The following is a 25,712-nucleotide window of genomic DNA, read 5'->3' on the forward strand; positions in this document are numbered from 1 at the left end:
TCCTGTCAGGCAAAGAGACGCGCGAGACCGAATGTGCAGTTTTTTAACTTTAGGTGGGTATATTTTATAATAAGTTCATCTCTTTATATTTATATTTACTATTTTTATAATAAATTTTGAATTTTATCTAATACATTAATTTTAATTCAATTGATTAAAAAATTCTTGATGGCTTGTAATTAACAAGAAAAAATATCAATATAATATACTAAAAATAACATCATAAATATCATATATTAATGTAAAAAAAATGTGCTAGATATATATTTTATTTTTTCATGTTTTGTTAAGATAAACATTATCAATTTTTCTTTTTTACTAATCAAATAATTTATTTATAACTTGTTATGTATTTAATCAATAAAATATAAGTATTATTAATCTTTATGAGGTTATATACGTCAAAATATTTATATTTTAGATGTTTTATTTTTGAAAAACAACAACTTAACACTCATATTCATATATTGAAAAAAGAAAAATAAGCATGCCATTTAGATATATGTATTAAGACCTATTTAGAATTCAACTAAATTTAGACTATTCAGATTTCAGACAAAAAAACAAACGATGCCGTAGTGTTAATTCTTTTATTTGAAATCCGAATAAGTTTGAATTTGATTTTAAGTCCAAATGAATTTAAATACAAATGTCTGAATAATATGTTTGTTTTTCTTTTTTCAATATTTGAAATCCAAATGGCATATTATTTATTGTTGTAAATAAAAAAAAAAAATCATAAACATGATTATTTGACATTTCTTATAAGTCGAAACAAAAAAAAAAGTTTAAGTTTTATAATCTAGGAAACAATTATATTCAATAGAGTTTCTTTATATAATATTTACTTGAGATATTTTTTTTATTCAGATAAAAATTATAAAAGTTCACTTTTATTTTATCTAAATGTAAGTGTGTAAAAATCATATATTAGTCACAAAACAAACAAACAAATTTTAAAAAATATCTTAAATTAATAAATTTTTAGACTTCATATGTTTATCAAATAAGTCCAAAAACTAGTTAAAGTGGTATCAAATAAAATTTAAAAGCAAAGCATCAATATGTAATAGATAAAAAAAAAAAAAAAAATCTAACACATGGTACATAATTTATTTATTTTTTGATGCATTGGAGCCTAGTAAACACTAGGCCAAAATAGAACGGGGAATAGAGGTCCCATACATATCATTACATAACCAATAACCAAGCTCCTCAGGGGGTTTTCAAAGACATGAAGACCAAGGGATAAGGAACCAATAAGTTTCACCATGGAATCTGCAGCAAAATTGGCTTCTTAATATATGTAATTTATGGTAATGAGCCATTGTAGGTTCATCAATTCTTTGATGGCAGTTATGATGGAAAAATGTGCATTAGGCATCAAGCTAGTGGAGGAAATGTCGCAGTACTGCCAATATTATTTTCGGTCGAGAATCATAACTAATAATTAATACCATAATTAAGCTAGCAAGCATGTAACAGTTACTTGATGAACTCCATGATGTAAAAATTACACACAAAACTTTCATAATTGACACCCTTAAATCCATTTTTGGCTGTCAATGCCATGCCATAATATTCTTGTTTGGTTCGTTTCTTTTCTCCTGAAAGTTGCATTAACATAATTATATCTATCGAAGAGGCTTCTCGGGTTGCTGGTGTAGCCTCAGGAATTACCATTGTCGTGCTATCGATAATGATTATCTTTCCATTTCCTGGAATAGCCTCATAGCAATTCTTCAACAGACTCAAGCAATGCTCATCGTCCCAGTTACGAAGTATCAACTGTAGAATTAAAAACTAATATTGATTGGCATTAGTTATCAGCAACCCTGTCGTAACCAGAGACGTTTTAGATAATTTTTAAAATATAGAGATTAAATGGGTAATTGATTTAAACTGTAAGGGCTGTATAAACATTTGCTATAAATTACTTCGAAAACTAACCTTCATCAAAATGGCATCCCCATTTAGAATTTTTTGGAACATTTTCCACCCACACTTTCCACACCTACAACATATACGTGGATTAATAAAATTAATATTATTGAGTTTGTAAAAATCCAAATAAAAAATATTTAATGGCCAAACTTGTTCATTAGTGGGAAAGCATATGTATCAGGATAAAATGGGGCATCTCGAATAACATGAAGTAGGTCCAAAATTAACACCTTAATATGAGGATATTTAGAAGTAATTATTTTAAGAGTGACTCCAAGGCCACCAACCCACCACCTACATCCACCAGCTGCTTGATTTTCTCAAAGCCTTTGTAATAGTCAAGAATTCTATTCATAACTATGCTATTGTGACTCAACATTGCCGTATTCAGAACTTCATTGAATCTAGAATCAAGGCCTGCGTGCTCATAGTCCCCTATTCCATAATCTATATTGAATGGGATTCATCCTTCAAATGACTTTCTCGTGCCTTTTATTATTAGCTTCAAATCTACATACTGACGATTGGATTGGGAAAAATGTTATATTCAAAGAATATAGGGTATTTGAAAAATGAAACATATTTAAATGTTTGTAAGACAAACCATGTATCTCGTAAGGCTTGGTCTCCAGCCATGGCCATGAGGGGACAGAGTAAACACCATCTTGATTAAGCACGAAGCACGTATTTGGCCACAGGTGCAAGACGTTATAACCTGCGGTCATCACCAGCTGATGAAAGAGAGCGACGAAGCACACGGTGTGGATCACAAGTAGCCGAAGGACACGGTCAAGCTCAAGCATCACCGCTGCATTGGGGTTGTGGCTCGGCATTTGTGCTGCGATTTCTGGTGCCGAGAGTTTAGCCCGCGTGGACCTGCTTTGGCTATAATCTCAAACGCTTCCAAGTTTTGCTGCTGCTTACATCGCTGCAGGTGACAATATGCTCATTCCTAGTTGCATGGCAAATAAATAACTCTCTTCTTCATTTTCTTTCGTCTTCTTCTTGCTCGTGCGCTTTGTTTGGGTCTTTGCTGAAGAATCCATTTGTTTCTTGATAGATTCAATGGAGCAGTTTTAAACAACCCACATCAGTAATCTTACCAAAGCTGATACTTTAATATATAAACATGCGTGGAACCAATAAAAATAAAGCATAAAAATTCATAGCCAAAAAGAATAAATAAACACCTTGATGTTGAAGTCATAGAGGGATTAATTGGGTGCCCCTTCGGTAGCCATTTTCTTTGGGGAAAAAGGAGAAACCCAGTAGCTATCTTCATCAACTGCAGGCCCATTTGTCATTTATAACAGAAATCTTCTTCACGGACAAGGAATTAAAGCCAATATTTTTTGTCCACAATTTACATTAATATTCAAACCTTCCACTTATTAATTCGCATTATTACCCAATTTTTTGAATCTTTGAGTTGGATAATAACATCGACGGCTCCCTAATTGTTTTAAATTTCTTAAAAAACGGATATAATTCGTCTATCCATACTGAATATGTTCCCAAAACAAAAATGGATAATTTGTTACTATTGTGGCTTATAAAAAATGTAAGGCTCGAATTTAGAATCCGAATCTTAAAAAGATCACTCCTTATTATTAGAGTTGCATATTAATATATAGTTAGAAACAAACAATAATATAATGACATATAATGTCCCAAAGAGGGCCTAAAATGATGGACACTACTTGTAAATATTGATGTTTTGAATTACAGAATTAGGGATGTATTTTTTATAAATGAACACACCATGTCATAACTTGAGAAAATGTAAAATAATACGACTTCTAATTGTTATTTTATTTGTATATTTTTTTTTCTCTTATTTAAGAGCTACAGTTGCCAAGTGGCTAATTGGGGCAAAATTTAATGACACAGATTTTTCGAGTCCTTTTATACAAACATTAACCAACTGAGCTACCACGTTAATTCGTAGAATGATGTCACAGAGATTAAACAGTTTAGGTGTAAATTAGTTGTGCTTCTAGACGTGAGCAACAGATTTTCATCCAATTAGGTGCAAATTTTGTAAAATGTTGCCAAATAAATTGTTCAAAAAAGCGTCAGTTTGTCACAATGTGAAATGTATAAGATGATTTGAAATCTCGAAGTTAAAAATAAGGTGAATAAGTGGTCAGTAATCATTAAAATAAGTTGAAAATAAGGTAAATAAGTGGTTAATACTCGTTTAAATAGTGGTTTGTATGAAAATCGATTCACTATCATGATTCTTTATTTTAAAATTTTGTTTATTTCCACACACATAATTTCAAAAATATCAAAAGATTTTGATTCCACTTATAGATTATCAAATTCAAGTAACTACAAAAACTACAAGGTATAGATTTTCTTATACATTGCATTTTATATTCAAATTTAGATTAGTTGAAACCCTCATCTCCTATTCTAAAAGACTTGTACATGAGTGTGCGCGCGCGTGTATATATAAAATAAGGCACGACAAAAATCTAATTTTAAACTCTATTATTGTTTTAATTTATTTTTGTTTTATAGGAAATTTTGTAAATGGATTTCTCTTTTCCTCCTTTTACATTGGCATTCTTTGGTAATTAATGTCGAAGTTTCCCACTTCTATATGCTAGCCAAGCAAGAATAAAGATCAAATAAATATTCATATCAACAAGTAGTATTTATTGGATTCTCTTTTTCCTTGACATTGGTATTCTTTCGTAATCTCCAAGCTTCCTACGTCAACCTATGCTTGCTGAGCAATAATAAAGATCAAAGAAATAAGTTGCTGTCTTTTAAAATTAATAATAGGGAAAATATCCACCGTCCATCCGTTTTTTCCAACTTTTTCAAAAATACACAATTTTTTTTTTTTTTTGGAATCCACTTAAAATTACATTTTGTTTCACTTTTCCACTTCCGTTTGGAATCCGTTAAGAAAACTAACGTAAACTTAAAAAAATGACAATTTTACCCCCAAAATGAAAATTACAATTTCACCCTAAAAATGCCAAAAATAATTAAATTTAATGACAAATATCATTATTGGTACGTTAATGAAGTACAAAAAAAGCTTAACTACTAGAGATTATAACTCAATGAATAATAAGATAAATAATTAAATTTAATGACAAATATCATTATTGGTACGTTAACTCAAAGAATTGTGTATTTTTTAAAAAGTTGGAAAAAACGGATGGACGGTGGATATTTTCCCTTAATAATATTGCTTTGTCTAGTAAAGTATGAATAGATTGATTGTACGTGTAAAACAAAATATCATTTAATTTTATTTTTGAGTTGAACTACCCCTTCGTTAATCTTATAAAACCCCTGTTATAGTGCAATTACATTTAAGGATAAATATAAATAGAATTAAACCATTTATTTTTTCCCTTCTCAATTTTATTTTGCTTTCACAATATAAGTTTTTTATTATCATTGAAATAATTTGAATTTAAGGAGTAACCCTCTAAGCCAAAATAAAATTATTATAATAAACACACCAATTTAATTAAGATACAACATAGTGGAAAAATAAATAAAATAAAATTTTAACTCATTGCAACTAATTTTTTTAAGGATTCTCAAACTAAATGTTGAACGCAATGAACTCAAAATTTATAGGTAGGATAAAATTGTATTAAACCCATGAAAAAATCATTATTTTCCAAGTATAATGTTTTTCTTACTTTTTCTTTAGAAATTAAATAATAAAAAAAGTTTGAAGAGTGGAATATAAATATTAAGGTTGAAAGAGGGAGAAAATATTAAAAATTGAAAAATTCATAAATGAAAAGAGTGTTCATTTAGGAAAATGGTATTTTTGGTATTAAATGAAATATAATTGAAAAAAGGGGTTTCAATAAAATTTTAGAGGAGTGCTAACAGTCCGACTCTTATTTTTAAAGGTAGTAGTGTAAATATCAATTTAATTAAATAAAATTATTTGAAAAGTTATATTATCAGTAAAGAAAGTCTTTAATTTTTTTTTTTAAAGTAATGATTCTTCGAATTTTGTTCCCACTACAAAGTAGAAAGCATTTATGCTTCATTAACTAAAATCTTAACAAGATTCAGGAAATAGACCCCAAAGCATCTGATTTCTACATGAAGGACTTGATAAATACCGTTTTTGCCTTTTTATATTTGTAATTTATTAAATTAAACATCTTCAAGAAAAAGTTTTCCAAGTCAAAAATCTACTTTTATTTTTATGACGGTAATGGTGAGGTTGGCTTTGTAATATGCAATAAAAAATGACATGAGCTACATGGTGGTGGAATAAATAAACAGGAGATTTAGGTGTCTATTTTCAAAATTTAAGAGATTCGCCAATACATAAAGACAAATCTTTGAAGTACTTATGAGTAACAGCTAAATCGGAAGTTAAGCCCTAGATTAGCAAAGAGCCCCCTAAGGAGCTCTCTCCGTTCTATTCAACGGACTATTTGCTAAAATTCGTTTTTCATCTTATTACTTGTGATGAGTTTGATAAATATTAGTTACTAACAATTTTGTCTCGAAATTAATTTAAAGCACGACAGTTACAAATGAATACAAGAATCCACTAACCCTCCTCTAAATACTTAAAATAAATCCAACTTTTATAAATATGAAGAGGTGCTCAAAATTGGATGAAGTGTCTTCGAAATTTTGTTTTTAAAAAAGTACTTCGGAAACAAAAACACAGGAAACATTCTAAAATTCTAATATTTTATTTAATACGCCTTAATCTTGTCATAAAAAATATTAAAAACCCATACTCATTGCCTTCACTTTAAATTTTGGAAACTCCTAAATCATTTATAGCCTCTATGTTGATGTAGTTTGAATATTTAGGTCCAGAAAAAAACGGACCAACAACTTCTAAAAATTTAAAAAGAAAACTATTCACAATATATATAAAAAAGTCTCAAATTTTTAACTTATTTATTTATTAAAAAAAAAAAGATAACAAGATATATAAAGCCCAAATCAAACTTTTGGTCCCTTGATTCCTCAAGAACTGAAATAAATAACTAAAATTATTTGCTTAAAAGTCATTCGATTCATAAAACTTCAATTTAATGATAGCGTATTGGAAAAGCTATCCATTGCTTGACCTACAAGTGGGTTGAACAAGTGAAAACAGGATTACGGAAGTATCATTTTTGGAAACCAATTCTGAAAAAACATTACTTTGAGAACAATTCCAAAAGCGGCCTAAAATTCCAAATCCAGGTTATATTTTTTTATTTTCCCAAAACATCTCATAATCTTGTACTCCAAGCCATTTTCCAATCCCATTACATTGTCCTAAATATTCAAAAACCCTACTGCCTCCTACTACTCACTCTCACTCATTCTCTTATTCCCCTCGAGACCTCCGACTCACCGCCGTCACCTGAAATTTGGGTCGGTTTCCGATGGAGGAAGTGAGCGAGGGAAAGGACTTTTCGTTTTCCAGGGAGGAGGAAAAGATCCTCGAGTTTTGGAACTCGATCGACGCCTTCAAGACCCAGTTGGAGCGCACCCGCTGTCAGCCCGAGTACGTCTTCTACGACGGGCCCCCTTTCGCGACGGGTCTCCCCCACTACGGCCACATACTTGCCGGCACCATCAAGGACATCGTTACCCGTTACCAGTCCATGATGGGTTTCCACGTCACCCGTAGATTTGGCTGGGATTGCCACGGCTTGCCCGTCGAGAATGAGATTGATAAGACCTTGGGGATCAAGAGAAGAGATGATGTTTTCAAAATGGGCATCGATAAGTATAATGAAGCTTGTCGGAGTATTGTTACTAGGTGTGTTATGTATATTTTTCAATTTTCTTTTCTGGGTTTCTGGTTGATTAATGATTTTGTTTGTGATTTTAACGTGACTTTTTTAGCTGTTACATGTTTCAGTTAAGAAATTTAGCTTTTGTATGTTGTTCTTCTGGTTGGCTGGTGAGTGAATTGTTTCCTTTTGAAGTAATATGCTATCAGCGAGTTTCATTTCTGGTCTCTTGCAGCTCAATGAAAGTGGAGGTTTATGCAATGTTGTGGTAATTTTGCAAAGAAAGGAGTAGAATAATTTTTAGGATTCTCAATTCTTTTGTGGGATAGGGATTGATTTTAAGCTTCTTTTGTGCCTTTTTTGTACAGTAGGTAGGGGTCCTTGGTGGATATTATACATCCAGGGACTAGGTTTACTTCAATTTGCATACAGCAATAAAACAGAGGTTTTATCGTTATGCATTAATTTTTATTTCCATGCTTTAAAAAGCTGCTCAGTATATACTTTATTTTCCAAGGTTGAACATGTACTGTTTATGCTTCTTTGGTCATCCTAATCTTATAAGAATATGTTTTTTTTTTGGTTTCTACATAATGAGTAGAATTGATTGTCAGTATTTGTATATATTCTCTTTTTTTCTTCCTCAATAACTGATGATTTCTTTGCCTCTAGATATGTTGAGGAGTGGGAGCAGATTATTACACGGACTGGTAGGTGGATTGATTTTAGAAATGATTACAAGACCATGGACCTGAAATTTATGGAGAGCGTTTGGTGGGTGTTTGCCCAGCTTTATGAGAAGGGGCTTGTTTATAAAGGTTTCAAGGTTAGTTAGTTGCTTCCCTTCTTTCTGGTTTTGATTTTTGTAAGTTAATGCATAATTATTTTTTTTTCTGGTTAAAAGATTGTGCTTTTTTGTTTTTTTAATCTATTTTTTATTTTTTGTTTATTGGGTGTGGAATCTCTTGTTAATTTGATAGGGTCACTTAATTTAGTTTTGAAGGTTTTGTGGAACGTTTATAGCTACATTAATGACCTGGACATAATTGCCTTAATAGATTTTACCATTTTGATGTGAAATTGTATGTTATTGGTGTGGTTTCTTGATTGTTTGGGATTGGGTGGCCTCTAAATTATTTAATCACTACTTTAATGATTATTATAATGTCAATTGTTTGTAGCAATGTTTTTTGGGTGCCATGGAGCTCATGCTTTGATGGTGCATTGGGCATTAAGAGCAAGTATGATCTGCTAAGATGCGATCAGTTATGCAATAAGATTGAGTGCTTTTATGGATACCAACGCTTGTTAGGTTTAAGTTAATGTTTGTACCCATGGATATGAGTGTTATTTGCTATGTAGAAACAAGGTTTTTCACAGTGAAAGACTGAATATTTGGACCCTGAGAACATGATTATATGCATGCATCTTTGTGCGCTTAGATTAGTAAGCGTGGGCGATAAATTATGACTTCATTTTTTTGCTTGTAGAGATAGTAGTTAAATAATTATGTGAGTGTTTTTTTATTAATATTTATTTAGCATATTTTAGGCCGAAACAAAAAATTCATTCAGCTATGAAAGTCTATAGACGCAGCAGACATAGGTAGACATGAGTTTTGTGCCTTCAGACGCACTTGGTTTCAATTGGTGGCGTTTCTTATAAAACATACGGTTTCATTTCTTAAAATTTCTTTGCTTGGCTCTTAAGGCTTGAACTCATATGATTTAAAATCTTTCTCCATCGTGCATGCATTCTTACATTTATGTAGAATGAAAGTGAGCTTTTGAAGTGAATGGATACATTTTCCATGATTCTGGCTGGCAGTTGCTTTTAATGTGGGTTCAAATTTATTTGTTGATTATGTTCTTTTAACAGGTCATGCCGTACAGTACTGGTTGCAAGACACCACTGTCTAATTTTGAAGCAGGTCAAAACTATAAGGTTTGCAATTTAACCTTCTTGTGGATTATCTTATGTATCACATCGTGGACATGTGATGCTAAATTGTCTTTGTTACTGTTATTTTTGTTGTTATCTTCCTTTTTTAGGTTGGAATGATCGAGGATTATATATTTTTGCACTAAATGTCTTTTTGATGTAACAGCTTGGCAGCATGATGACTAATAAATATATCTGTTATTTCGTTTCTGGTCCCTGGTCCCCAATGATTTAGATAAAAAAAAAAAGTATTGTGTTTTGTTGTTATAGGTCAAATATTGATATCATCTAATCCCACTCATTTTTAATATAATCTGTGTGATATAGGATGTGCCTGACCCTGAAATAATGGTGTCTTTTCCAATTGTTGGAGATCCAGAGAAGGCAGCTTTTGTGGCATGGACGACGACTCCTTGGACCCTTCCTAGTAATTTAGCCCTCTGTGTCAATGCAAATTTTACATATGTGAAGGTCAGTTACATTTGACTGTTTTTCATTTCTTGATGGGTTGAGATGGAGGTCAATTTTGGCTTATACATTGAAGCATGAAGCCTTTGAGCTTGTGTAAAGCATGAGATCTTCCTTGCTGTATTTTAATGATATACGTAATGTGTAAGAAAGTCAGTGCACTGTTAGTTGTGAGGGTTTGTGTTTTGTATCTGCGTGTGTGTGTATAGCTTGCTTGCATGTGTAAATGCATAGGTATCTGCACATGCATGCATGCTTGCTGTCATGACAATATAGATAATTTATTTCTATTTACTAAATTTATATGAGTATTAGCATTGGGGTAGTAAGTTAGTTGTAAGACATACCTTACTAATCTGATTTGGTTTTCAATTATTGGTAAGAATAATTTAATCTGGCTATTGTTCTTCTTGATGGAAGAGTATTAGTTGTAGGTGTTGTTGCCCACTTTGTCTATACAGTGGAGATTAGTCTTACTTGTTCACTTATGGATCTCTTGGAGACTTTTTTCTTCTTTTTGTAGACATTTTGTAGATCTTCTGGTAGAAGCTTCTTAACCATTAAACACAAAAAAGAAAATAGACAAAAGAAAAAAAAACGAGAACTGATGTATTTGATTATTGAGACATTATTGTGATTTTTTTATGGTTTCAAGTAATCTGGTCTAAAATTAAGCGAATATGCAGGTTCGAAATAAGTACACTGGCAAAATCTATGTAGTTGCTGAGAGTAGGCTGTCAGCACTTCCCAGTGAGAAGCCAAAATCAAGTGCAGCAAACGGACCAGGTGGTGATTCCAAGAAATCAAGTTCCAAGACCAAGGTATCTTCAGGTAAAAAAGCTCAAGATGGAGAGTTAGCCAGATCTGCAGAGAATAATGAATCTTATGAAAAATTGGGAGAAGTCTTCTCAGGGGCTTATTTGGTGGGAAAGAAGTGAGTCTTCTTGTTGTCTACTAGATTCTTTGGTTTATTATTAGCTGTAACTTCTGCGTTTGCAGTTTTTCTTCCAAATGACCTCTGAAACTCCCATGTTTCTGACGTGTGTTATGCCCTTAATTATACATGATTGAAATTTTGTTTGAGAAGACACAGACTTACCTTTGTGGGTATACATGGTTATTATAACAGAGGCTGTTTCCAAGTAAAAGGATTTGAGGGTTGCTCAATTCCTTGTTATTGTTGGATTTTCAAAAGTCCTTTTTCTTATAATTATTCTTAATGGCTCTGGAGAAATTAGGCCTATTATGTGATTGGGTGCGGGTGCAAGTTTTTGAGAATTTTGAAGTTCTAAGGGTGAATGTGTATCGCAGGTATGAACCATTATTCGATTATTTCAAAGAGTTCTCCGATGTAGCATTTAGAGTTATCGCGGACAACTATGTAACCAGTGATAGTGGAACTGGAATTGTCCATTGTGCTCCAGCATTTGGTGAAGATGACTACCGTGTCTGCATTGAAAATCAAATAATCAATAAGGTTTGCACTCAAATGCTTTAAACTAAATGTTTGTTATTATCTTACGATGAACAATCATTGGTTTGTGGACTTTTATACAAGTGCTTGTTTTGACATGGACATGAGGTGTTGGCTGTAACTCTCAGTGATCTAGGTATGGAGCATGGATCTATTGTGTGCTACTGAAATATTTGAAGTTCTGATATGTAGTAAACCATGATAGAATATTTTTTTTGTTGATCAAACCATAGACTATGAAGAAGTTCTGAAAAAATTAATCTGTGCAAGCTTCCTGACATAATGAATAGCACCTGCATAATTCTATAATTTTTTTCTGATACATGGCAACGCCAAGTTTTTCTACGGTGGTAAATGCTGGTGGTGGACATGACAGGACACATGAGTGATGAGTATGGTTTCCTCAAGTGTTTGGCTAGGTTTTATTTTTCTTTTTATTTTTTTATTATTATTATTTTACATTTGGAGAAATGATTCACAACTAGTAGTTGCAAATAGAATGAGTTTGTTTAAAACATGTTTGTTGTCTTTGAATCAGAGAATGTAGAAAACTTTAATTGCAATTTAAGTTTGCTAATTTTATTGGGTTGGAATTATTTATTAAAAAATTTTCTGTTTCTCATCATCTTGTTTCCTTATTTCTTTGCGAACAGTTACCTTGCTTATTTGTTCCTAATTTAAAATTTCATTATGATTCTTCTTGCATCATTTGTGAATCCCTACCATCGTATGATTCGAATTTCAAACAGAATTATAGCTTGTAAACTTCCAGCGGTATCAAATTGTTTCAGATTAATTTGTATGCCACACTTGATTTGGAAGAAATAAATGTGCTAAAAAAGAAGAAAAGGTATCAGCAGACAGCATTTCAATCACTTTTTATTTTATTTTATTTTAGTTTTTGAGATTCCTAGTTCTATGTTCACTGAGTTCTAAGATTGGGACTACTACTGGACTGAGGACCTACAACCTTGATAGTCAGGAATCTCATAGGATATAAAGATCCTATATAGGTGGCTCCCAAGAGGGAGAATCCGAGGGTCTAACACTTCTTTAAAAGAGAAAAGAAAACGTTTAAATGAGGGAACAAGTATGCATCTTCTAACCTTGTTGCAGCAGTCGTTGATTATGGATTTGTAATAACAATTCAGCAGTTCCTATATTTGATCCCATTTATGTTGAGACATTACCACCTGAGTGCTAGAATAAATTTTAAAATTAAATTTTGCCAGCATTAGAGGAAAGTTAAATCTCATATTCTTCACCGGTTGTCACAAGGCATTTATGCTGTAATTCTGAAATTTTTTAAGATAACGTGTAAGTTATCTGTTCTACAATGTTATTATACGTGTGTAGTTGGTTGTTTTCCCTGATGCTGTACTGTTCTCTCCATTTGCTTTGGAAGAAACAATTTGCACTTGTGTTGTAATATTTTTGTTCCATTTTTTCTTTTGTATGTTTTTGGACTTATACTGTTTTGGGTATAGATAAAATAGGTTATTCTATATAATTAGTAGGTAGCTTTTAACAGGCTTTTTGTCATTGCCCTTGTGGATCTGTAGTTCACTATTGTATCTTATTTTGCCTTTTACTGAATAAAATTCCTTTTATTTTATTATAAAAGAAATGATCTTTTGAATTAAACTATTACTATTTTCATCTTCTAAAACTGGTTTGTGGTTTCTTTGTTCTATAGTTCCTTTCACAGGCCTGTTCATTTTTTGCTTTGTTCTGCTTTTGACCAAGAGATTCATCTGTTCTTGTGTTGTAGGGAGAGAATCTGATCGTAGCAGTAGATGATGATGGTTGCTTTACTGGGAAAATTACTGACTTTAGTGGGCGCTATGTCAAGGATGCAGATAAGGACATTATTGAAGCCTTGAAGGTGAGGATTATACAAGATTGCCTTAACCAACAATGATTTTACATATGTTGTGGTGGAAATGCAGTTTGTGGTACACAATTTGGTATTCTGATATTTTATTGTCATTACTGTTAGAGCATGATTGATAGTTAATAATGGATTCTCTAGTTGACGTCATTGGCATTGTCATTGCTGTTGATGTTAACTTTTTGTTTCAATTTAAAGCAGAAAGAAATGGATTTGAGTGATTAACCTGCACATAACTCCTGTATTTGGATTTGTAACCCTCTTTTTAGGTGGTTTTAGTATTCTTTATTACTTTTGTCAAAATAAAAAGGAAAAATGAAAATCGCAGGATTAGAATTCTAGTTGTTCTTGGTAGGAATTATAGTTTTTTATCTGTGGAGATGGTCTGGTCTGTTGATCTTTCTCCTTGTTTTACAAAAGTTCTTTGTATTTGTTTAGGCAAAAGGCAGGCTTGTTAAGACTGGAAGCCTTACCCATTCTTATCCTTTTTGTTGGAGATCTGATACTCCTCTTATCTATAGAGCTGTTCCTAGTTGGTAATGCTTCTTTACCATCATCTCATTGCTTTCAATTGCTTTGCAGTATATTGATTATTGTGCCCTTTTTTTATGATTTAATCTCTCACATCTGATTTATTGCAGGTTAATTTAGGTGGGAACTTTTGTTTTATTTCAATTTTACATTCCAATGTAGACATCCGTTTGTGTTTAGGTTTAAAATTTTATTATAGTTCGATGTGACATTTACGTTGTTTTATCACATCTATTTACATCCAATTTCGCCGTCAATTGTATCATCTTGCTAAGTATAAGCCTGATCTGGAGTTGGATTTTCATATAAAGTATTCTGATACATGTTTCTTAGTTCAAAAGATTTCACCCTATGAACTGCCTACATGGTTTATCATTTTAGTCATTCATTCAATGAATTCAGTATTGCAATTGTTCTGAATCACTTTGTTATCTATCCAGGTTTGTCCGAGTAGAAACGTTGAAGGAAAAATTGTTAGATAACAACAAACAGACGTACTGGGTTCCTGACTATGTCAAGGTTTGATATATTTCTGCAAACCCTTATCTGTTGTTTTTAGGGTGCATGGTAATAATTGTGCTTATGGTGTGGGTTCATGCTTTTAATGAGATTGGGTAGCACTTTCTACGATTACCTTAGTTATGCGTCTGCTTTTAATGTGATTAGGTAGTACTTTCTGCAATTTCCTTAGCCATCCATCTGCATTTAATGTGATTGGGTAGCACTTTCTATATTTACCTTTGTTATCTGTCCTGGAAGAATCTGCCATTTTTGTTTTTGGAACTGAAATAGGGGAGGGCTTTTTGCCACCATGAATGAACTCATTCTCATGAACTTAAGCATGTTGAGTGGTGAAAAAGATTTCTTCAGTAAAGGAGTGGTTTCTGATCATTAGATTATAGCTTTTGTTGGTTGATCATCCTTTTTAATGTGAGGTGGCCAACAGTATATGATAGGAATACAAGCTTATATTATGTCCAGGGCTAACATAGACTCAAAATGTTGACACGTTGTAGAAGGCCAGGAGAATCATTCCTGCAAAAAGTTGTAAACCTTGGAAGGATTTAATACACTTGAGATATTAAAATTTGTCATTTGACATTTTTATGGGTTTTCAGTTTCTATAGAATTCTGGATTCTTCTTTATCTTATGGGAATAGGGGCTGTTCTACTCTAAAATTGGATGTTCTTTTTGTATAGGATCTATGCAATAGAGATTTTGGTATAACAAATATCATAATGTTGAGATGGTCCTCTGGTTTATCTCCCTATCCTTTTTTAGAATATAGGAAGTTTCATATCCTTGAAGAAGTATGCATGGGAGAATCCTTGTCCTGAATTTGTTATAGAAGCTTAAAGAGCTCTTATACGAGGTTGAACTGTGATATTTTCCTGGCTGCTGGCTGTCATGTTACTGTGACTTACTGTATGGCGTGAAAGTGTTTGCCATTAACCAAGTTTTGTATTTCTTTTTTCCCCAAAAACCTTATTGTAGATGTTGTGAAAGGCAGCTGAAAATGCAACTTAAAATTTTGTTGACGTGTTACAGGAAAAGCGATTTCACAATTGGCTGGAAAATGCAAGAGACTGGGCTGTCAGCCGAAGTAGGTTTTGGGGCACTCCTCTTCCTGTATGGACAAGTGAAGATGGTGAGGAAATAATAGTCGTTGATTCCGTAGATAAACTTGAAAAGCTATCTGGTGAAAAGGTTTGGTCTCTTTTGCTTTTTTCCATCATTTTCTGTGTTGGACCATTGTGATTCTTTAGCTGGCCATGGTTGCAATGTACCATAATCAATTTAATGTGGAGTGTAGACTGGTGAAAGCTTGAGTTCTTAAGTCCACCATGTTAAAAACTACTTTAGGTTGCATCTCTTAGAGGTTAAAAAGATTATTTCTTCTTATTGATGATTTGCATTTCATTAGAGTGGTTAATCTGTCCTTAGGGGTGAAATTATTGAGTTTCGGATGTAATCTCTTGGTGTTAATTTTCCATCATTTTATAACCGGCTTTTTCTCCGGTAGTAATAAGGAGTGGTAATGGTGGATGTAAGTCTTAGCTATTGTGAAGCTAAAAGGAGACTGAAATCCATATTTTTGGTAAAGGAATAAAGGCTAAAAAGAAGCGTTCGTATTTTTGAAGGGAAAATCGTGGATAATATTGAAGATTTGTGGGATAGATCCGTCTTCTTGCTTTGTTTTGGGCTTAGTGTCTAAGGAGTTTCGGGATTCATCATTTTTCTTCATTCATCTAAACTGGGTGGTGGTTTTGAGATAGGATGTTGAAGTTAGCATAGTGTTGTATAGGGGTGGATGTCTATGCTTTTGTATAGCACTAAAAGCTTTTCTTTTGGCTTACTTTGTGGATAACTTGTCCACTCGCTATTTTGGTTTTTCTCCATTAGTACACTTTAAAAAAATGGAAAAGAAAAATATTTGAGTTGTTCATTCCAGCATTCAAACCTGCTTAATGATCTTCGCTTTACAGAAGTCTGTTGACAAGCGCATTTGACCATTGCATCTGCCTCTATTTTCGTACCAAGCAATGTGGGAGGAACCTGTTACTTGCGTTCTCTGTACAAATCCATTAAACTAATTTAAGTTAATATTTGTTTGATAAAACCCAAGCTAATTCTTCTTCTCACTCTCTTCGTCTTGCTGATGAGAAGCAAAGTATGCCTTTTTTGACTGTGAGAAGATTCATCAAAGGGTGTAACAAGTTGTCCACAGAGAAAAGTTACATCCCAAGGGGTTACTTTTCTTTAATAACAGTGTAAAAAACTCAAAAACACTTTGAAATAAAAATATCTAATCAATTTTGAAAGTCTAGAAGAGTCCTGAAAATAAATTACTCCCAGTGGTGATAATTAAAGCGGAAAGGTATATCTTGGGATCTTGAGAAAATTGAAACCAAGTACCTTGCTTTGTCCATAAAGGCTGAACTACCAAAAGGATGCTATTATTACACATCCTTGTGATGCCCTTTGTTTATTAGTACCTTAGAAGCATGAAATTTTTATTGAGCAAAGCTATAGATGGGAGCCGCCTGGCAAAAATAAGAGGCCGAAAATAGATTAGTCAATGGTCACCAATCTGTAAGGTGCTGCGGGATTGAAAATACATTCGGGAATAGCTGATTATTTCTTTCTTTCTTTTTTTTAGTTTTTTCATTTCCTTTTATGTTTTTATGTTTTGGTGCTCTTCAGTCTTTTGATGACATACAATATTTTAGTTTTATTTTACTGCAAGAAAGAAAATAATTAGATTGAAAATTTTGCTAATATGAAGAATATTTAGAATTTGTGGACCTGCACTTTTACATTCACTCTGACTGCACTGATTCGTTGTTGTGCAGATTTTTGATTTGCACCGTCATAATATTGATCATATCACAATCCCGTCCAGTCGAGGTCCAGAATTTGGTCTTCTTCGACGCATAGAAGATGTAAGACTACTGGCCTTGGGTACTGCCACGCAGTGTACCTATGTTTGCATGCCATTTTAGTGAGTTATTAGTTGATTGTATGCATTCTTTAAAATTTCTAGCCATTTGTAATTGGATTTATGGTTTTCTATTTGCAGGTATTTGATTGCTGGTTTGAAAGCGGATCTATGCCTTATGCTTATATTCATTATCCGTTTGAGAATGCTGAACATTTTGAGAACAACTTTCCTGGGCAATTCATTGCTGAAGGGCTGGACCAAACACGTGGATGGTTGGTCCTCTCTCCCTTTGATATATATAAGTTCACAGTACTTGTCAGATTGGACAGTTGATGTTTATCATTACTGATTATGTAATTAGTTAAATCTTTCTTCTGCATTACTGCTCTTACATATCAAATCTCACTTACTAGAATAGAGTCAATTACCAACTCTTTCACCTTATCTTACGTATTTCTTCTAATTTGTTTGTTTATTTATATGAAAGTCCTTTACAACTTAATCTTCTTATAGATAGTCCTTCTTGATTAAATACATAGATCAATTTTTGGAGAGCCACATCCTTTTCCTCCAAAACAAAAGGAGTACAGAGCTCTCCAAATTAATTTACTCTGGCTGTGAATTTTCATTCTTAAGGTTTTGACCATGCAGGTTCTATACTCTCATGGTGTTATCTACTGCATTATTTGGGAAACCTGCATTTAGGAATCTCATCTGCAATGGACTTGTCCTGGCTGAGGATGGAAAAAAGATGAGTAAAAAGCTGAAGAACTATCCATCACCTGTAGAAGTGATAAATGATTACGGTGCTGTAAGTCTTCGATTTTAAACTTTTATCTTAATACGTTCCATTTTTGTTCCCTTGTTTTTTGCCTTCAACAAAGTGGCTTCTATTTTCTTTGAAGAGCTTAAACTACTTATTTCTCGCTTATTTTGCAGGATGCGTTACGATTGTACCTCATAAATTCTCCAGTTGTGCGTGCTGAGACCTTACGGTTCAAAAAGGATGGAGTATTTGCAGTTGTGAGTATTGTTTCTCAGTTACTATATCTTAGCTTATGTGTCTGGCTTTTTTCATGATCTTTTCTTCAATATTGTAAATGCCAATATTTTTATTTTTCAGTTACTAATGCAAATGTCTATTCTCATCCAGGTCAAAGATGTTTTTCTGCCATGGTATAATGCGTATAGGTTCCTTGTTCAGAATGCAAAGAGACTTGAGATTGAGGGAGGTGCTCCCTTCATTCCTCTTGATCTAGCAACTCTTCAAAAGTCATCAAATGTGCTTGACCAATGGATCAACTCAGCCACTCAGAGTCTTGTTCATTTTGTCCGCCAAGAAATGGAGGGATATAGACTTTACACAGTTAACTATCTATTAACCCTACTTGGACTGTTCATACTGTTGGCTTCTTTGATAATAAATTAGATGGTATTGTTTTTAGAATTCTATGTATTGTATGTTAATAGGTTTCATCAGTTTTCCTCCAATCATCCCTTAAATTGGTTTAATTTTTTGTATTTCATATTGGAAAATATTGGATGTTGAAATACCCTTACAGATTCTTATCAAATATTTGTTCTTAGAATATTCTTACAGTCTTGGTCATTTTTTTCGCCTTACCTTTGTGGTTATTGTAAGTAGGGTACTTATCCAGGGTAATAGCACTAAAAAATGTTTATGCATGTTTTATAGGTGGTTCCCTATCTTTTGAAGTTTCTTGACAACCTTACAAATATTTATGTACGATTTAATCGCAAGAGACTGAAAGGCCGATCTGGAGAAGATGACTGTCGTATAGCTCTCTCAACTCTTTACAATGTATGATTTCACTAAATCTGAAATCTGTTGCTTAACTTGTTGTAGACTGCTTGGTATGAGGTGGTTGAGAATATGGTCTTATCATGAGCTACAATATAAGATGGTTTAATGTTTTAGCTTTGCTTGTTATATCTATTAATAATCTGTATGTTTATTGCCCAGTATCTTGCATGAATGCTTCGTTTGGTGTATGATTTGCTAATAGAGGTTTAATACAGTAAGTAGCTGTTGGGAAATTGTGGTAAAATTTAGTGGAACAGAATACTTTGTGATAGATTTTTATTTCGGTTTCTTGACACGAGTTAACCACTCCACTAGTTAGCAGCTGTTTGGAAATTGTACTAAACTTTGTTGGAACAGAATACTTTGTGATAGATTTTTATGTTGACACGAGCTAACCACTCCATTGATGTACGATATGTGTTTTCAAAGTGTATGTAATCATGATTAAATTTTCTATATGGGTGGCTAGATAGAATTACTAAAAGGTTTTGATAATTTTAGTTACACTAAGTATAAAAAAGGCACCATTCCAGAATAAACAGAGTACTAAAAAAAAAAAAGGCCACATGATTATGGTGATAAATTGCATTAGAAAATTCATGAATAAGGGTTAAGCATCCTTAAAATTGTGCAACTTTTGTTTCTACTTAGGATGCAAATGCGTAAAGCCGAGGTAAATGCTTAGCTACTCAAACTCAGTGTAATTGATCATCAGAGTGGGAGCTATTAAAGCTCAGTTTGATGTATATTTAGAGAAGTTCAAGTTTTTTTAATTACTTATGCCAAGCCAATTGAAGTTTGAATTTCAACTGAAAATATTACTTTTTTCCTTTGAAATTTTAATTTCAATATATGTGTAAAACTCTACAATGCATGGTCCTTAGTCTTTTCCGATTGTGAAAAAGAAACGCTTTTTTGTGTCTTTTAAGGAAGGTGAGATTTTGGATGAATTATTTTGAGACATAGATCTAGTAGTTTAAGGTGTTTCATATTTGTTTCCTCATCTCTGTGAATTTGCTTTAAGCAGTGTGTCATTTTGTTAAATGAGAAATATTTGCCCCTATGTTTCTTTCTATTGATACGTAATTCCTCCTGTTAAAAATCCAAAATGCCTGGCTCCAAAGTCTTCCTGTTTTTTTGATTGATATATCAAGTCTCTAAAAGTTGTGGTCTGTATCAGAATTTTCTAAACCACAACCTTTCAGTATAGAAATCTTTTATTGCTTTTCCAGAGAAGTATTTTACATATTAATTTGGCTAATGGATGATGTATAAGTTGGCACATTAAATTTTATTTGTTTATTTTTTTTAATTGAATGTATAACTTATGTGTTTCTGCCTTGGAAATTTCGGGAGCTTGTATGTATTTGGCGTCATAAAAATGTAATTTTAAAAAGTGGGTGCCATGTTATCTATAGATATTTTTCATTATGTCCACATCTCTGTTGATATCTTGGCTATAGCTGTTATCATAAGTGCTAACTATGCTGTTGTTGAGCAGAAATGATAATGAAAGTTCAACTTGTCTGACATTTTTCTACTCTTGTGGTTCTCAGGTACTTTTAACTTCATGTAAAGTGATGGCTCCATTCACTCCGTTCTTCACTGAAGCTCTTTATCAAAATATGAGAAAGGTTGGCAGTGGATCGGAGGAAAGCATTCACTTTTGCAGTTTTCCCAAGGAAGAAGGAAAGGTTCTATTGATGTCTCTTCTAATCTAGTTGATTTTGTCTGGTTGACATGATTTATGATTCATCTTAGTTTCACGTTTCCATACATTTTGAACATGATCTAGTTTGATAGCATCCTGTAAGTCTCTCCAAAGGGGGTGCTTATACCCATGTTTATAAGTGTAATGATATGAAGCATTTTTTAAGTTTGAATAAAATAAATTTTTATCGTTGAAGCACCCTTAGATATAACTTCAAAATGCTAATCACCTATGCTAGTTTCAATGTGTCGTGGTGTTATCTGTTTGACAAAATTTATCAAACAATTACAAACAAGTTTCTTTTCTTCCTATTAAAAAAAAATGTAACTGTTATGAAATATCTCAATTTTAATTTTAAACGATGAAGTAAATTTCCTCATCTTTCTTCAAATAACCAAATCTAGACAATCAAATATGTTTATATGTTCCTGATTTTGTTATTGCTTTTCAACAATTCTGATTGTTTATCCGAAATTCTTTGCTTTACTAGTAGCAACATTTGTTAACAGCTTTTTTATGGTGCTGCCCAAAATTTTCCTACTTTTTGAAGTTTTGGTGATTACTATTTAGAAAAGCTATGGTTTAATTCAGGGATTGAAGCTGTATTAGTACTAACTTAGCTGAATTTTCAGAAATCTTTACCATTTCTAGGTCTTCTCAGCTATTTAATTCTATTTTTTCCCTCTATGCCACTATTAGAGAGATGAACGTATCGAGCAAAGTGTTTCGAGGATGATGACGATCATTGATCTTGCACGCAATATTCGTGAGCGCCACAACAAGCCTCTTAAATCACCACTAAGGTTTGCTTTATACTTCTGTTGTTGTTCACACTTTGGAATAATTTCTTATTTTTGGTATCTTTGCTTTGTCGTAAGCTTTTCCTATCTTTTTCTTTCCTAATTCGTAGTCTTGTTCTTGGAATGCAGGGAAATGATAGTAGTTCATCCTGATGCAGACTTTCTTGATGACATAGCTGGAAAACTAAAAGAGGTCTGTGAATAACATGGCTACTGTGTACTATTATGGTTAGCTTGTAGCCTTGCCGTTGTAATAGTAATTGTTGTGTTTGTTCATTTACTTGTTTTTCAAATTGTTTTGGTTGCACATTTTTCTATTTAACAGTTGCTCTTGCCTCGAAATTTGTTGCTTATGCTTCTTTTGTTTTCTTTGTCTTCGTACAACACCCCCCCCCCCCAAAAAAAAAAAACCAAGAATGTCATTGAGTTTAGAAACTATCTTGGACCAAATATGCTTTCTAGAGCAGTTCATCTTTTGTTCTCTCCTTGGCTTTTGATTTATGTAGTTATTTCCATTACAGTATGTGCTTGAGGAACTCAATGTAAGATCACTTGTGCCATGTAATGACACTTTGAAGTATGCTTCTTTACGTGCAGAGCCTGATTTTAGGTATGTAAATTGTTACTTCCTTCAAAATGTTGTGGATTTCTGTTATGTTTTTACAAGAACTCTCATGTGATTGTTCCTTGTAGTGTGTTGGGTAAGCGGCTTGGGAGATCAATGGGAGTTGTTGCTAAGGAAGTCAAAGCAATGTCTCAGGAAGATATCTTAGCTTTTGAGAAGTCTGGAGAAGTAACTATTGCAACACACTGTTTGCAGCTGGCTGATATTAAGGTGCTTCCTCTTTATTTGTATGTGTAAAACTGCCTGGGAACCAATAATATGCCGTGTTGATGAAAAGGGTGTCAATTTTCATGTAAGGAGGGTTTTCTTAGTGACAAAGTGGCATTTGTGTTTTTTCTTTTTGTGTCTATTTACTCTTAAAAGTTTTGGGCATTTTGTGGGAATTTGTTATTTTTTTATTACTCTTTCTGAAAGTGATAATTTTGAGAGTTTTCCTTCCATCCGTGGTGAAATGATAAGATTTTAACTCATGACATTTGCTTTAGGGGCACTAAAAAACATTACCTGGTCAAATCTTGCATTCTTCACTGATATGCTACTGTTAATTATGTTCTTTAACATTAGGTTGTCCGGGAATTTAAACGCCCTGATGGTGTGACTGAGAAGGAAATTGATGCTGCTGGAGATGGTATGCGTGAGGAAAAAGATTGATGCTACTGGTATATGCAACTTATATTCTTAGCTAGCAACCAATGGTTATTTTTTATATGTTTTAGGTGATGTTTTGGTGATTTTGGATTTGCGTCCCGATGAGTCATTGTTTGAAGCTGGCGTTGCCCGTGAGGTATTTTATTGTCAATTTGCTACTCCAAGATGTATATTTATTTCAAGAGTAATGCTAGGGATCCCAACAATCAAGTCCCAACTTGAGTCCCAATTGATGTGTCATTTATCTAGTGGATGGTAGAATATTAATTTTATCACTTATGCAATTCACTGACCAGTAGATGAAGGCAGCATAACAATTGGTAACTGTTGAGATCCCAATCATTATTGTTATTTTTATTACTAGTTTTAAGTTCACTATAATAGGCATACTATTTTTTATAATGAATTTCTTTTTGGAAATTATGTTACATGAGTCAGGTAAACAGTGCCAAAACTCTCGGATAATACTAATATGTGAATGATTGGTGCCAGAGATCCATTTAACAAAGAAAAATATGTTTCTGATAAATGATTTTCTCAAATTCACCTACTGTAGGTTGTTAATAGAATTCAGAAGTTACGGAAAAAAATTGCCCTTGAGCCTACAGATGTTGTGGAGGTTTACTTTGAATCATTGGATGAAGACAAATCGGTGTCCCAACAAGTCTTGAATTCACAGGTGACTCATTCTTGATATATGGGATATGTCTTTTGTTCCATTTATCTGTTAATGTAAAATGGCTGTAATTGTTTATTCATGACATTGGCTGTCCTCATATTGGAATGATTTTATCTGGATTTGTTGCTTTATGAGTTGCCGGGATTTGTGCAACCTGACAGGAGCTTAATTATCCCTTTTTTTTATGTGTATTGAGTGGATATGCTTAATTAGATACTTTCTTGATATCTTGATGTTTGGTTTGGCTTGTTCATCTCACGCGGGGCATATACATTGTCTTTGATTTTTTTTTTTTAGATGGATTATTATATTGTTGATGCATTCTACTCTCTCTGTGATTCCTTTGATTGGTGCCCCTTTCTCTCTATTTGATCCTTTTCACTCTGTCTCTCTTTGATTCTTTTACCTAGTGTATCTCTCTTCAGTTCTTTTAGATGGTCTGGATTATTGAAGTTTCTCTCAAGCATTCCCCTCTCTGGGTCTATGGAACTTTTAGGTGGTGTATATTGTAGAAGCATTCCACTTTCGCCACCGTTTCTCTCTTTTCTCTTTCACTTTCCATAATATTGTGCACAATTTTTCTGAGTGTTCTTTTATATATTTATTTACTCATTTTTCACTTATGTTTGTAATAATCTAGTATCTTCCGATGTCTTGACAGAGTAGCTTCTCTGAATTTGTGGTACCTATGTTTCTTAACTAATTGTGTGTTATGTGCAGGAACACTACATCAGAGATGCAATTGGTTCTCCATTGCTTCCTTCCAGTACCCTGCCATCACATGCAGTAAGTTGTTTGCACTAATGACTGCTGTTTCGTTCATACATTCTGGATCCCCTTCACATTAATTCCTGCTGTTTATTTGTTTGGTTTTAGTTTCTTTTCTGTTTGAGAAAATGTTAAATTGTTAAAACTTGCATATAATGCATACAAAATTTATTAAGTGGAGGGAATGGGTTTTTTTTTTCCCCTTTTTCTCCCCCCAAATAGACATCTTAGTTCCACGACAGTAGCCAGCTTTCGTTTCCACTTGTTACAAGTATTTCAGAAGTGGGTTTAAGTGAACTGTTTTTATGTTTTTCTTGGTATTTTCCTATAACTTTTAATGGTTCTTGTCGTGCAAAACCCAGGTTATCATTGGGGAGGAGAGTTTCGACGGCATATCAAATTTGTCCTTTAAAATTAGCTTGACAAGACCAGCACTGGTGTTCAACTCAGATTCTATTCTTGCATTATATTCAGGTTGGACCTCTCCCCTCTCTCGCTATTTGTGTGTGAGAATGTGTTTCTGCAGTTTTTTCGTGCATGTATTACAGCTTTGTCATTTAATGTTTTGCAGGAAACACAATGTTCCTGCAAGGCCTGCAGATGTACTTGCTATCAAGAGATCATTCCAATTTGAAGTCTGAGTTCAACTGGAAATGGCAAGGTAGATTTTGCTCTCCAAAAATTATGCTTCACTGAAGGTAATAAGGTGTAGCACATTTAGTTATCTCATCGACCTTATGCCTGTTCCTTTTCTTTTTTGGCAGATAATGGTTGATTGCATTGAAAATCAGCCTCCGGTGAATTTGGTGTTGGGAGAACATGTATTCTTGTCGGTTGGCGATTACTATGTGAGGACAAAAACTGGGTGATACTTCATTCTTTACTTGTGATTACTTTAATTCTTATCAGTGATAACATAACAAAACGATAATTAGCTACACAAAAGTGTTACATGCTGGGAGGTGTTACTCTTATTCTCTTTTTAATTGTATAGTTCAGTAAAGACTAGAGAATTTTATTGAACATGGAAGCCGTTTGAATTTCAAGTCATTTCTAATCGTTTGGCATTTTTGGTTAAACTTTGGATGCATGTCACTTGTTTCAAAATTTTGTTTAATCTATTTGTAGTTTGGTCAAATATTAAGGGATCTGAATTCTGAGATCAGTCAGCAAAAGTTACCTATTTTATCTGATTATACGTTTTATCATGATCAATGACA

General features: G+C 33.1%; 1 protein-coding gene and 1 pseudogene across 1 annotated transcript; one reads left to right on the forward strand and one right to left on the reverse strand.

The window, feature by feature from the left end:
• Positions 1–1,485: 1,485 nt before the first annotated feature.
• On the reverse strand, positions 1,486–2,990 carry LOC18046146 (annotated as a pseudogene).
• A 4,029-nt stretch (positions 2,991–7,019) lies between these two features.
• On the forward strand, positions 7,020–25,571 carry LOC18046147 (isoleucine--tRNA ligase, cytoplasmic). Its single transcript, XM_006443023.2, has 28 exons — positions 7,020–7,714; positions 8,361–8,514; positions 9,567–9,632; positions 9,957–10,100; positions 10,784–11,031; positions 11,409–11,574; positions 13,343–13,456; positions 13,901–13,998; positions 14,434–14,512; positions 15,543–15,701; positions 17,348–17,437; positions 17,575–17,708; positions 18,088–18,247; positions 18,376–18,459; positions 18,590–18,802; positions 19,133–19,258; positions 20,818–20,955; positions 21,672–21,775; positions 21,902–21,965; positions 22,294–22,382; positions 22,466–22,607; positions 22,962–23,025; positions 23,114–23,181; positions 23,602–23,724; positions 24,445–24,510; positions 24,855–24,966; positions 25,064–25,153; positions 25,257–25,571. Exons 1-28 carry the CDS (start codon positions 7,335–7,337, stop codon positions 25,265–25,267), a joined length of 3,486 nt encoding a protein of 1,161 aa, XP_006443086.1. The 5' UTR covers positions 7,020–7,334; the 3' UTR covers positions 25,268–25,571.
• Positions 25,572–25,712: the final 141 nt, after the last annotated feature.

Source organism: Citrus clementina, unplaced genomic scaffold, assembly GCF_000493195.1.
Source record: "Citrus clementina cultivar Clemenules unplaced genomic scaffold, Citrus_clementina_v1.0 scaffold_3, whole genome shotgun sequence".
NCBI classification, from domain to species: Eukaryota; Viridiplantae; Streptophyta; class Magnoliopsida; order Sapindales; family Rutaceae; genus Citrus; species Citrus x clementina.

Bases quoted from the DNA above. Each gene is read 5' to 3' on its own strand.
- LOC18046147 (XM_006443023.2), top strand. From the start codon at position 7,335: ATGGAGGAAGTGAGCGAGGGAAAGGACTTTTCGTTTTCCAGGGAGGAG. The intron at 9,633-9,956 runs GTTTGCAATTTA...TGTGTGATATAG, and splicing joins AAGCAGGTCAAAACTATAAG to GATGTGCCTGACCCTGAAAT. The intron at 18,248-18,375 runs GTAAGTCTTCGA...CTTATTTTGCAG, and splicing joins TGATAAATGATTACGGTGCT to GATGCGTTACGATTGTACCT.